Below are 14190 nucleotides of genomic sequence, written 5' to 3'. Positions count from 1 at the left end.
TTAAGCATTTAATTATTATGTTTGCCTTTAGATGTGAGACTACAGCAAACAGAAAATCATACCCATTGCTAATCTCAAGATACTGAAGACAAATGTCTGAATTTTGGTATTTCTGGTAGTTTCATAAACAGTGGCATGCTGATGTTTGCCCATTTGACCTAATTAATTTTTTCTTCTATTTAAATAAAATCTGAGTGAAAACCAAAGTAATTCCTTTCTGAAATGCTTGAATTTTGGAATCTCACTTTCAGAGTTTTTTCAGTCTTTCTGCTGCAACAATATTAGCTTAAAACTGCATTAGAAAAATTGTATTAATCTCAGGCTTCATGGGCAGTTCTGTAGTAGCATTTCTTTATAACGAGAAGCAAAGTTAAATGCGCAGTGGAGGCCATGCGTCTCTGATTCTGCTGGTTTTGCTTTTACCTAGGGCGTGTGGAAGTCTGCAGGCAAGACAGTGTAATATAATATATATGGATGGGTAGGAATCTCATTTGAAAATGAGATGTAATTCTGTAGAGAAGGTAGAAATAGAGACGATGAAAGCATAGTGCAGGCTGCTACAATCTCATTAGATACTGTCATGGTTTAATCCCAGCCAGCAACTAAGCACCACACAGCTGCTCATTCACTGCCTTCCCATGGGAGTGAGCTTTGAGTGGCAGAGCTTTGTACGCTGAGCCTGACATCATATGATATGCAATATCCCTTTGCTCAGCTGTCCTGGCTCTGTCCCCTCCCAATTTCTTGTGCCCCTCAGGCTCCTCACTGCTGGGGTGGGGTGAGAGGCAGAAAAGGTCTTGATGCTGTGTAAGAAATGCTGGCAGTATCTACAACATCCCTGTGTTAGAGGTACTGTGAAGAAAATTAACTAAATCCCAGCCAAAACCAGCACAGATACTAGGCATTTTTTTTCCTTCATTTTCTAAAGAAAGCATTTTTTTTTCTTCTTCTTTCATTATTTGAAGTTTCTCTAAAATTTTGATTTCTTTTTTCTGCCCATACCTGTCTAGGTTTTAGGAGCCAAGGGATTTTGACTGAACTATTTGCAAATGAGAAAATTATCTGTAATTAAAAATAGAAAATAATTTAAATTCATATTCTGATGTTGTTCTACTTCATGAAAAAGTTTGAGTGACAAAATTGCAAACTCTAGTTTCTCTTTTAATAGACAAAGCTCACTCAGTGACTGGGATTAAAGAAGCATTACAAGGGTCAAGTCAGTTAGACCTGGAATTCTTGGTTTGCTGGGGTAGTATTTCTTTATAAAAGGAAACAGTTGCAGTGGGCAGATGAGGAGCTAAGACCTTTTTTTGGGTGTAGGAAAGCATTCATCCATAAGCCTAGAGATGGGAAATCCTCCCAACACCTGATTATTAGGTGCTGTTTAATGGGGAGTTTTCTGATCCCCCTTGCCAAAGTTGTGTTTTCAGATGTCAGAAGTGGTGGAGCACTCTGATAGACTTTACTGTGACAGGGTATTTTCACAAATTGTATCTTTCTGGCAGCCCCTATGCTTTCATAGACTACTTTTCTTCTCTGTGTATTTGCAAGAAGATTTTTGTTGTTGTTGTTAGGAGTGGGTAGCATCTGACAGAGTTATGAAGTGTGAAATTTAAATGTGCCTACTTTTGCAGCAGTGGCAAGACACAGAGTTATTGCTGTGGTTCTTTGATGCTTGAGATGCAGGCAATCCCCCCATCTATAATGTTGTATAGAATGGAGTGTTTGTCAGCTTTACCTGAGGGTCTGGCTGGCTGGAAGGCGTCTGTGGGCCAAACACCTCTGGTTGCAGGTACCAGTGGGAAGGTGGTGGGCATTCTTTGGAAGCTTAACACTGCAGTAGTGGGGCTCACTGCTGCTTGGACACAGAAAGGAAACTTCTGTAAAGGCTGAGCCAGCAGCCACATACTTTAGGCTGTGTCAAGTGAGCTCTGACATATTTTTCTGCAGTGGTTAAAGGCCGTTCCTGTAACTGTCTGCCTGCTGGACGTTGCTGCTTACAGTTAAGGTCAGCAGGACAGAGTATGTGCCAGCACCATAGATGCCCTGGTTCAGGTTCATGGTAGCTTAAACTGCATAGACTAATACGAATTGCTTCATTTGGTAGGGGAGAGAAGTAAAACTCTGCCAAAAGTAGTCCAGTCTTCTCTGCAGCATTCCCTTCAATGCAATTGAAACGCTTCATTTTACAAGGCAAGTGAAATGTCTCATTTGGATGTCTGTAATAGCTTTAGAAAAAAACACCCTGTCAGTATTTGAGGTCAGGATGTAATGAAGTCAGAGAAACTGAGAGTGATCTCCTGCTGCAGGTAGTGCATTTGGAAATTTGTATCAGAAACTAATGACCCATTTATAGAAGGGATTTTGTAGTTTGTTGGGATTTTTTTCATTAATTTCTTGGAAGTCTTTTGGAATTATTTACAATGACATTTCAGGAGCAGAAATGGAAGCAGGAGATGGTGGAGAAAGACAAAGCATGTAAGCTGACATTCAGGCTGAGAATCTCTCATATACAATATGTTTTCTGTGTTTTAAATTTAGTACTTGTATTACCTTAATCTTGGCCAGTGCAGAAAATTTTCTGTCAGAGATCTTTATCCAAACATTCTTTTGTATGCATGCTGTTGGTGACATGTAAAGTACGTTATGCATTGGCTTTAGGTGCCTTTTGGGCTCAGCTGAGGGTCTTTTTTTTGATGTTCCACAACTCGCACAGAACGAAGCTTTGCTGAAGAACTGAGGATGAGAATGTAGCAGCTCAAATTTAGATCTAAGTCTGGAGATAAAGCTTGTAAACCTCAGTGGGACTGTTTTGTTCATAAAATTACGGATATGCTGTAGTCTTTTGTCATAGGATCAGAAACTAAGTAATTGCTCAATACTGAGATTAAAATAACACCAGAGAAAAAAAAAAACTAGTTAAGTCAATAAATCAGTTGGTGCTACAATGAGAAATTTAAATTTGTTAGCTATTAAGAGTAGCCATAAAGGATGATGCTTTTAAAAATTAGTGCAGCATTGACATTTTCTTTTTAATGTATCATCTGTATTTTATGTAACAAGCAGTGCTGGACTGAGTTATATAAACGGGCAAGTGTTTTATAAATGTTATTTCAATTATCTGTCCTTGGAGAAGGTGAATGAAAAATAGCTCCAACTCAGTTTTAGCATTTCTTCATTCTGACAGTTGTAAAATGCATATTAATGAAGTGTGTGAAGTATAGAGAAATGGGTCTAGTTGTAAAAGCTGGTGTCCTCTTAGTTCTTTATCTTAAAAGGGAAAGAAAAAAGAGAAAGGAAGAAAGAAGCAGAGGGTATGTTTCATGTAGCATGCCAGGTCCTTTTGAAATAGCTTGCAGTTGCAAGCTCGCTGAATCAGCACCACATTTATTGGTGGAAGGCTATAATCATAGTAACACCTGCAGTGTACAGCAGAGAAGAGACACATCAAGTTCTGGCAAGGTGTTGAATGAAGTTTTTATGTCTGGTTTTAAATCAAGTCAGAGCATTGCTACAAAGAGTAGAATTGGCTAAGTAGTTGGGTTTAATCAGCAAAATTAATTTAAATTTCAAGAATTATTTCGCTAGAATCTTTGAATAAACCTTAGTTGAGAGGCATGGGGCTTTCACAAAGTATCATTATTTGGATTCATTTGCTTTATACAAGATGCAGTTTTAAAATGTACAATTTTGGTACAAAATTGACAACATGTTGAAAAAGAACCTGAGGATTTAAAGTGCCAAACATCTTTTCCCATTACTTAGTGGTTTGATGTGATCTTCAGGGCAGCCTGGACTTGGTGAAGGGAAGGAGAAATCTTGACTCCATGTTTCAGAAGGCTGGTTTAGTATATTATGATATATATTATATTAAAAAAGACCACACTAAAACTATACTAAAAGAACAGAGAGAAAAGATTCATCAGAAGGCGAGACAGGAATAGAAAGGAATGAATAACAAAGTTCTGTGACTCCCAGAGTCTGAGAGCTGCTGCCTCCTTGATTGGTCAGTAAGTAGAAACATCTCACATTGACCAATCAAGGAAGCACCTGTTGCATTCCACAGTAGCAGATAACAAATTGTTTACATTTGTTCCTGAGGCCCTCTCAGCTTCTCAGGAGAAGAAAATCCTAGCAAAAGGATTTTTATAAAATATTATGGCTACAGTGGTTTTTTATACATTAATAAACTTTTAAGGCCAGAAGAGTTTGTTACCTCTCTTAGTGAGCTTGTTTCTGTGTTGTGTGCTTGGTTCTTCAAGAGCAGGTTAACTTTTTTTGTTAATGTTGTTATGAGGTGCTGGATTTGATTAAGTGTATTTGAATCAGTATGCAAGAGTGCATTCATCAGTTGTCTCCAACATTACAAAATCTGCTCTGTACTGGATACAAGAGCAAACCAATTGAATTCCTTAACTATTCCTTACCATACAGTTACCCCTGAAACAGAGAATAGGACCTGTCCAGCATGGGTTTGATGTTACTAGACAGAAGCCATGCTTTTATGAGAAGCAGCAAGGGAGATGAAGACTTAGAGTAACTTTAGAGCTGACTTTTCCAGTCTGCATGGGAAAATTTATCACCTGTATCTCATGTTCTTTGCCCCTTTAGCATGAGAAATAGCTGACAGCAAAAGACAAGAAGTACATTAAAAAAATTGTCTAGAGATTACAGACTACAAGCATTTCTCAACACCTTTCTTTTGTTATTGGAACACGCTAAATATTGGAAATGGAATCGCCCTGAACTTACTTTCTGAGTGATCCTCCTGCCTGCTCTGTCCAGATGTTTTTAATTCTACTTCTAGCCTTTGGGTGGGCTTGACAAAGAAACTAGTTTGAGCTCTTTCATTCTTGATGTAAGGAGGGGCAGGAAGGGCAACCTTCCACTCTGAGATAGCAGCAGACAGTAAGGCCTTCCCAGTGACACAGTGGCCCAGCTGCCAAGAAGGCTTATCAAACACAGTGAGACTCTAGTCTTGGCTAAGCATTTGAGCCACTGATTTAACACAGGTAAAAGGTATTTGAATTCTAATAGAGCATCTGTTCATAGTATAGTAAGATGGAGATGGCACGAGGAACCTTACTTATTTCAAGCATGTCTTTTTAATAGCTGGCAATGGAAATGGTTACTTTTGGCTCTTTTGGCTCTTCAACAGACAAAAACTCAAATGAACTTATTTTTCTTCTTCCTGTTATCTCTTCCCCACATGCTTCCTCAACTCTCATCTCTTTAGTTAGAAAATGGACGCATACAGAAATTAATGATAAGATTTAAAAGTCGTCAGTGAATACTGTAAGAGAAATGCTTAATTTCTGGAGTTTGAACTCTACTAAACTTCTGTGTTTCAAAGAAGAAATTGAGGGAGCATTGTTTAAGGGCATTAAAAGAGGTTTAGAAGAATTTTTGGAACGTGTATCAGTCCACATAGCAAATACTCCAACACGGAAAAGGAGATGTTTCAACTTAAAAACTTAAAATGAGCTTAGGGGTTTGTTCTTGCATATCTATACCTTTTTATCAGTGTACAATAGAGTTAAAGAGAGTGACCAAACCAAGCTTGTATTTCATTTGACTTAGTCTTTGCTGTAATTCTTTGTGTGTGATTTAATTTTAAAATGTGAAGATTCAGCTCTGTTCCTTAGTGAAATTTGCAGTTGGTTTTGATGGAAGCAAGAATAGGCAATGGGACTCCTTTTCCTTCTCCTCCCTCCTTTCTCCTGTGTTTAATGCTTCATCATATGGTAGTCTCTCAATTACCCAGCCACATAACTGGAAATAGAAAGCATATTGCAGGATTTCCTAATCATATGCAAATTCCATTCATGTGCCCAAGTTTTCAGAGAAGACTTAGAGATTTAAATCTACAGACCCTGTTACTTTCAGTAGAAGCCGTGTGACTAAATCTTCTGAATTAGTTATGAATTAAAAACAAACAACAAACAGTCATGCAGCACTTGTCAGCCCAACTTCCTGGCGCATTTAGCTCCTTTTTAGGACTGCGTTAATTGATAAATTCTTTTGGCAAAAATAAAGGATGCTGCTGAATGAGAAAACGGGAGCTGTTGAGTTCATCTAAGGTACTCCTGCTTTTTATAGTCTCAGAACAGGTTATGGGAGACATGGCTGGGAGAAGTGTGATATGCCTTTTATCCAGATTCATAGCTATAAGGCATTTTTAAATGTGCTTGCAGAACTAATCTGGGGAAGGTAGGAAATTTGGACTGGCTTTACCTTTGGCAGGATTGAGCAGTGCTGTGCAGGACATTGTGTTCTCATTTTTCTCTAATGCTTACAGGTAAGCATATGCAATTAGTCATTACAGGTGTAGCTTTGACAGGTCAGGACTAAAACCTCCAAATTAATCTCTTTGATTTTTTTCTCATTTCAGAGACACTACTCTCATCTGAATAAAGATGGCAGAAATCAATTCTCATGTAAATATCAAGGAAAAGGTAGGTTCAAGTAACAGTACAATACAAACCAAAATTATATTTGCATACCAGTTTAATTTCTGCTCTTTCTAACAGTGTTTACATACTGAACTTTATTATGTATTGACTCTGTGTATGAAGTTATGAAGTACACAGATATTGATAGGACTAATCTGAATCTTGCATGGCGAGAAGCATTTTTACTTTTTTGCAGAGAGACTGTTTTGTCAGCTAGAGTTCTCTTGTTCCTTTGTAATTCCCGTGCACACTGATGCTGTGGAGAACAGCACTTTGAGATTATTGCTGCTGTACAAAATGCAATCATTGAAGAAAATGCCAAAAAATGTTATACCTATAATACTTAAAGCAAAGGACCTGAAAAGAATAGATTACTTTTTCCTATGAAAGTATGTCTGCTTTTAACTGCATTCCATGTGCTTGAGTGAGTCTTCTCCATATCCTTGGCTAGAGCTAGAGCCTCGTCACCCTTTCAGGAGCCATAAAGAACCTAAAGGTAATTAGGATGTGAGGTAGGTCAGGAGATCTTTTGTGACTCCCAGCAGTCAGATTGAAGAGACCATCTAACCACAGAATGTCTTTTGCTCTATCTCTCCTTATGGGAAACAGTTCCTGTTGCCCTGTTGCACTGCCCAGGTGCCTGTTTTTTGAGTAGTTTTACCTTATATTTATTGTTAACATATGTGTTGCTCATTGTGCTTGAGGATTTTCATGTCAATATGAATTTCTAATTGGTAATGAATATCTTCTTTAGTCCTTAGTAAAAGCACAGGGTTTTAAAACTGAGCAGCATGATGGTTTTGCAGTAGAAAGTAGTGTCATCAAATTATTGTCCCTGGTGCCAGAGTGCTCAAAGGTAAACTACAGTAATTCCCAAAATACAACTCAGTAAATCAATTAAAGCTCTGCATAATTACTGTGTAGCTTGAAATTTTTTATTTAAGTCAGTTTTACAAGTGCAGGATTTTACAAATCATGTGTTTGTCTTTTGCAAGTTTTAAGAATGAAGAACTGCTGCAGGAGTTCTATCCACAGTGTAGATATCTGCTGTTCCAAGTGTGATATCAGCTGGGGGTGCCCCAAATCAAATGTTTATGAGCATATGCATTTTAAGGCAGGAAAATAATTGAATCAATACACTCTCTTATAAATTGCTCCACTCTTTATTCCTGCATCTTCCATCCGTATTTACTGCCACTAAACCCCTATGCCGAATTGAAAACTTAGTTTAATAGCAATTGAAATTGTTTTGCAAAATCACTGGGTTTTATTCTGGAAAATATAGATTAATAACCTAATGCATAAAGGGTTAGTGACCACATAGCATAAGCCTCATGCAGTCTACATACTGCAGTTGAGAAGGTGTTGTGCTCAGAGGGCCATTGCACCTGGGCAAGTCCCTTGTGTTTTAAAACAGGATTAGGTTGATTCTGTTTTGTGTCCTGTATTTGGTTTACTGTATGGGCAGCAACAAACAGAGTAACTGTGAAGTGACTGTAGCTTCTGAAGTCTTTGGATGATGCACTGGAAATACAAGAAGAAAGTTGAACAAGTGAGTCCTGCAGAGTTGCTTTGGATAATATTTGCACATAAACTGATAAAACGAGAGGATTTCATTTGCATGTTTGAAAAGCAGACATATTTATAATGTGCTGGTAAGGGAGTCAAAATCACATCCCTTTCTCACTTAGCTTACAGAGCTTCCATAGTCATGCCTCACAACACTGAAGCAGAGTGAGCTTAATGTTTACTTTTACCCACCTTTTAGGAGGCAATATTTCTAGGTAAAAAACCCAAGGTGTATAAATATAGTACTTCTGCTGAGCTTCACAAATCCATTGCCCTCAATGTAAATACAAGCAGACCTGCTTTAAAAGAACAGACTAGAATACAGTCCCTTCCCAGTTCTCCCTTTCTTCTACCTTAGTGCTTGCAGATCATGATGTACTTAAGACTTTGATCTTGCTAGGACTTGCGTGAAGCCAAAGGAGCTGTACATCTGCACACAAATACTTACTCATGTAAGTTTCTGCAAAAGTAGCACACAAGTTTCTCCTTACATTGAAGGTTGTTTCACTGTGATAAAAATGTGGTGAAAATCCCCTGCAGATTTCAGCATGTTTGTTCTTTTGTTTGGGGATGGGGCAGCAGTTGTTTGGGTTTTTTTTTTTCCAATGGTGACCTTTCCCTGTGTTCTCTCCATGATCAGCTTCTAGTTATTCAAGAAAGTAAAACCTCTGCCACTGTTTTAAAAGCGGTGTGAGGCCAGTGCAGACATTTTGGACATCATGCTCACTACCCAGGCTCTGTAAAGCTCCACCCTTGAATTTGAGTCATAAGAGAATGCTACTGTGGTAGTGATACTTGGATAATTCATTCTTGGCATTTCAGCTGAAATAGTTCATAGAGTCAATAGGTTAAACATTCTATTTTGTATCTTCTTTTTTCTTCCCCAAGAGATTTATATAAATGTTGGCCTGTGATGTTAGGAAGGCTAATGAAAGTTTCCATAGTTGGCAGAGACTCCTGCAGCTGTGATACTCTTGTAGGGGAGCCAGGATTGTTTCAATTACCATATTTTCATGCACGTAACCACAGATTTTTTGGAATAGCCTAAGTTCTGCATTTCAGCAGACACAAAGGTCATTAATTGTGTGCATAACTAGTATAAGAAGTTTACCATCAGGACCTCTGTCAGACTAATTCACTCTGCCCTCGCCCTTGCTGTAGTCTTCCTTTACTATGCCACTCTCTCTCTTGCCTCTGATAACACTCATAATCATCTCTGTGCCTGAAAATAAGTAAGGACTTATTTTTTGTATGAGGATTTTCAGAGACAGAGTTATACATAGTTCAGATCATATGCACAAAAGTTCACTGGATTAAGGGGTAAAATGAGCTAAACTCATTGGCTTGCATCCCAATCCATAAAATCAAAGGAGGTATTCAAGCATTAACCTAGTACATCACCAGAAGAGGTGCTGAGATTCTGAATTACAAGTCTTCCAAAGAAGAAGCAATTGGAGTGAGGAAGACAAGTGATGTATTGTCTCTTGGAACAATCAGGCCCTCTTAGTTTAACAAGAGAAAAGTGAGTATCGGGCTCTCCCCAGAATAACCATTCATCTCTGGCATGTGAGTTTGGTTTTGATCCAAAGAAATACCAGGAATTGTTTAAACTTCAGGACTTGCTTTTGGGTCCATTTTTTTTTTGTTTGAGTTTTGGGGGGGTTTGTTTGTTTGCTTTTTATTTTTTTTTGTTTGTTTGCTGTGAGATCTGCTGTCAGCTGGAATTAGCAAAATACTCACTCCGATGAGAGTTCTCCTGTTGAGATTCTGTTAGGAGTGTTGTTTTGCTGAAGTCCTCTGAAAGGCTTGCTTTCTCATTTGTCATTTCAAGTGTCAGAGCTGGAGGAGCAGATGGGCAGCGCTGCAAGAAGGAAATTTTATTCAGATGTGGTTTTGGAGGTTTCACAGTTTTGTTTGCATTACACCATAAATGTGGTTTTCATAAGCAATAGTCAGCATGCAAGGAAAGAGTAGGATTTAGAGTGGAAGGAATGGAAGTAGTATGTAAATTTGAAATCATGCATTACAAAAGCAGATAGTTTCCAATCTGTGATTTCACTTTCTCCTTAAAGTTGACCTTTGCAGCTGTTCTTTGCCCATGTGTTGAAGTAGATGGACTGTTCAAAGACCAGAAAAGTTGATCAAAGTGCACTTTTGTCACTTGATGAGCCATTTAACTTGGATTAAGGATATCACAGACTCATATCTGTAAATGGTGCTGTCATCACTCAAGCAGAACAGTTCTTACTAAGCCAAACTTCTCAGGAATACTGAAATAACATATTAGAATGTCTGGCTTTCTATTTGATGGATAAGGGTGAAGTAATAAATCCATGACAAGTGCCTAAAGAAGTTTACTGCAGCAAGTAGAACTTTTTTGGGGCTTACTAGGAATAAATGATCAGAATGTATCAGGGTGATGAACAGATCATGTAGCAGAAAGAGAGACACAGATCCGATTAAAGCTGTCATTTTGCTCAAAGGGGATATTAGCAACACTTGTTCAGTTTGCCAGGATGAACTTAGTAAAGCTTCTGGAAAAATGTCTCCAATGTAAGAAATACCCTCTTAATACAACCAAGTCAAATTGTATGCATGAAATATGTTTGTGTAGAAGTTCAAAACCTTTTTAAAAATTCTACCATAAAGTGGTTTTAAAATGCATTTTCTTGCCTAATGTAGCTAGGACATCTGCTAATGCTAAATTCCTAGATTATCAAAACCAGCAGTGTTCTGCTGGCAGCCCTTCTTCCCTGCTTCACTTGCAGGATTTGGGAGAATTTGAGGGTGTAATGGAATTGAATGAGGTATATGTGTACATAAAAATTTGCTACTGACATGCAGTAAAAGTAAAGTAGGAAATATCTGTGTTTATTGATAACCATACTTATAAATTAATTTAGTTCTTAACTTAGAGAAAATCTGTTGATCTTAATGTTTAGTATAAAGTGAAGGTGTTAGTTTTCCTAACCAAGCATGAATAAGAATATTTCTGTCTAAGTGACCATAATAGTAACTTACTTCAAGGGGATTAGAGCAGCTGTGTTTAGGGGTTTCAGAACAGCCGTGAGCTTTCAGCAAAGAAGTTTAATTTGTCACTATGTCAGAAATACATAAACAAACTCTCTGAACCCCGGATATGTTACTTATTCACCAGAAACATCCTCTTTGAGATGATGCCAAGGGGGACCAGATGGAGCAGAGCAGCACACAGGCAGTGATTGAGTCCATGTTGTTACAGTTGCCTGGGAACCATTTGAAACTTGACAGAGAAAGTAAAGGGCTTCGAGGAGCACACATCACTGTCAGATTGGTTCTGCATGTGGCATAGGTAATCTGGTGTCACAACTTCCAGGCAGGCTCTGTTTGTTTTTGAGTTCGACTTACCTGGAAAGTCTTGTGAGATGGGTGTTTGTGAGGACTTAAAGTAAGCTACCATGAGAGGGTAGAATTCAGCATCCTTTCCTGTGCGCTATATTCCTCCGAAGCAACCTGTTACTGATTCATTTTTTATATATATCTCTGTGTCTCTGTCTGTGTGTGTGTGTGTATATATATATTTTTTTTTTTTTTTTTTAAGGTGAGCCAAAAATTTGCCCCAAGTGAGATGTTTAACAGTAATCATCAGAAAAATAGTCAAGTATATCTGATCAGACCTTGAGGATTTTATTGTGAGGTAGAAGCTTATCTGAGGAGACTTGAAACCTTTTTCAATTTTGATTCCACTTCTGGGCAGTCTTCAACATTTTTTGTAAGAGATAAAAACATCCTCATGACTGTGGAATCCTGGTCCTGATGAGACACAGTCTGGCTCAAATTGCAGCAAGCATTAGCAGGACTTGAGCTCTGGATCATGGGTTTAAATGGAGGTGGACTTGGGTTCTGTCTTTCATATTCTTGACTGTATACAGGTTCTTTCAAGATGACAGATTTATATTTTAGATCTGTGATTGCTTTAATGTAGCTTTTGTAAGCTGAAATTCTAAGAAAGTTTTCTTAGTAAACAAAGTAATGTGCTTTCCTGTTAGGCTACAGGAGGGAAAGCCTGGGAACTTAACTGCTGTCAGTGACAGATTCTCAACTAATGCTGGCATTAATAGCCTTAATTATCTGTGGTTCTGAAGGTATGTTACTGAATTCTCTTGGTGTCCTGGAATGCTGTCTAGCATCCAGATGATGACAGCAGTTCACTGGGAATCTACACTGGATAAAAACAGGATGTTTCACAAAATAATTAGTCTGGTAATGCTGTTTCTCCTATGATCAGGTTTCAGTAAGTAGGAAAAAAAGTTTTCTCCCACATAAATGGAAATCTAATAAAGTAGACTGCTGAGTTAGCCTTTGCAGAATGGCATTATTGCCTGGTAAGGGATTCTTTTGTTCTGGTACTTTCTTTCATACTTTAGGATGCTGAATATTTTTTAAAGGAGTTTGTTGTTGAGAAGTCATAAATACCAGATGATTCTAGTTGCATAATCTGTTGCTTACGTGTTAAGAAGATGGATATTCTTGCTGAGTTTGAGGACTATCAATTTAGAGAGAGAAAGTTAGGAGTTACCTCCTGCCCTGGCATCATCCTATCACATCTGTAATGAAAATGAGCTCTATACAGTTTTTTGGATTGGGAAGTGATGGACTTCTCTCAAACAGCTGGAGGTTTGTGAGCAGTGAGTTTTATAGCTGTACTAGCACAAGGGCTGTTTTATCATCTGAGCTAGCAGGTGAACCAGAGCCATATCTGGAGTGGCTGGATCCAGATCACATTGAGCCCTTCAGTAAGTCCACCTTGTCATCTTGCATTTGTCAAGCATTCCTGGAGCTTTGATGTGCTTCTGTTCATCACAGTCTGTGTTAGGTCTCTTACGACCTACAGTTGGAGAAGTGCATTTGTGTTAGGCTTATGCTGCCAGCAGGTTTCCCATCCCTCCCTTTGGCTTTTTCTTTTTTATCCCTATTTCCCTTTCTGGAAACAAATGGGACACTTTTTGCATGAGGGGACAGAGCTGAGCTTCAGACCTAGACATCTACATATATATTTGAAATCAGGGTTAAAGGATTAAGGGGCAGAATATCAGAGACCTTGAAATTTGCATTTCTAGATGAAGGCTGTCATATAGCCTGGTCTCCCTCCATATGCCTTGTCCTCCTCCCAGATATGCTGTCAGGTCACAATCTGAGTCTTGCAACCACATGTCAGTAATTTCTGTCCAGAAATTGCTGACATTTTCATTGCCTGTGTACAACAGTTCAAATGTATTCTGGATTACAGCATTGGTAAAACAGTGCATGTGTAGTAGACCTGTTATCTGGCACACAGATCTTTGTCTTTGAAATTCCAGAAGTAGTATTGTAACATGATGCCATTTTGTTCCTAAAAATTTACAAGACAAAATACTTTGTTTTGGAGCAAAATATTTTGGGATCTCTGTTCTTTTGGTTCTGAACTGAGGTGTTCATTTATATGTGTGTGTATGTGTGTATTAATTTTGATGCATCCTACGGATTGCAAATTTTAGTTTTCATCTACTCACCCACTTAAATCACTGCACAAATCTGGAAAGGAGAAACCCTAACCTGTAGATGTCCTGAGTATCACAGCATACATATATAAGAGAAGCAGATTAAAAAAGTCTAAGCAACTTCTGATTTGGGATTTCCTAGGTCTTGGATGCTTTCCTTTGCAATATGATGTTCTTTTCCTGAGGAATTATTTCATTAAATGTCTCAAATTTTTATATTTTCCAAATAGAAAGGTAAACAAATGTATTTTTTTTTGTGCAACAGCCAACAAAAAATATTGCTGGGTTTTCGCAGTAGAACTGTTGAGCTTAACAGTATATTAATTCCCTAAATAAAATGTTTTAGTAGTCCAGCTAAACCAGGGCTGTGTCCACAGTGTTGTCTTATTCTAAATTTCTTTTCTCTGTACTGTTAAGCATTTTTCCTAAGATTGTCATCCTGGGGTTTTTTTGGGTTATCTCCACAACTAGAATGTTTCCATAACCTTTTTTATTTAATTATAATATTAGTTGGATGAAACACAGTTTAGCTTTTAATTGTGATTTTTCTATAATCAAATAACAAAGATCACACAGTGCAAACGGAAAATCTTTGGTTGATTTTGTAGTCTAAAACATAGCCTGCTTGGTTGAGTTCTTGTGTGTCAATG

General features: G+C 38.0%; 1 protein-coding gene across 7 annotated transcripts in view; it reads left to right on the top strand.

Annotated features, from left to right (window-relative positions):
* Positions 1 to 14190, top strand: part of SPATS2L (spermatogenesis associated serine rich 2 like) — a 78786-nt gene that overhangs the window by 29810 nt on the left and 34786 nt on the right. For all 7 annotated transcript variants that reach the window (XM_038141844.1, XM_038141842.1, XM_038141841.1 and 4 more), the window contains one exon: positions 6392 to 6455. In XM_038141844.1, coding sequence (XP_037997772.1) covers positions 6417 to 6455 — 39 coding nt within the window. In that variant the 5' untranslated portion in view covers positions 6392 to 6416. The remainder of the gene's footprint in view (positions 1 to 6391; positions 6456 to 14190) is intronic.

This window comes from Motacilla alba, chromosome 7 (genome assembly GCF_015832195.1).
Source record: "Motacilla alba alba isolate MOTALB_02 chromosome 7, Motacilla_alba_V1.0_pri, whole genome shotgun sequence".
In the NCBI taxonomy this organism is placed as follows: domain Eukaryota; kingdom Metazoa; phylum Chordata; class Aves; order Passeriformes; family Motacillidae; genus Motacilla; species Motacilla alba.
This window is presented reverse-complemented; position numbering and strand designations above follow the sequence as displayed.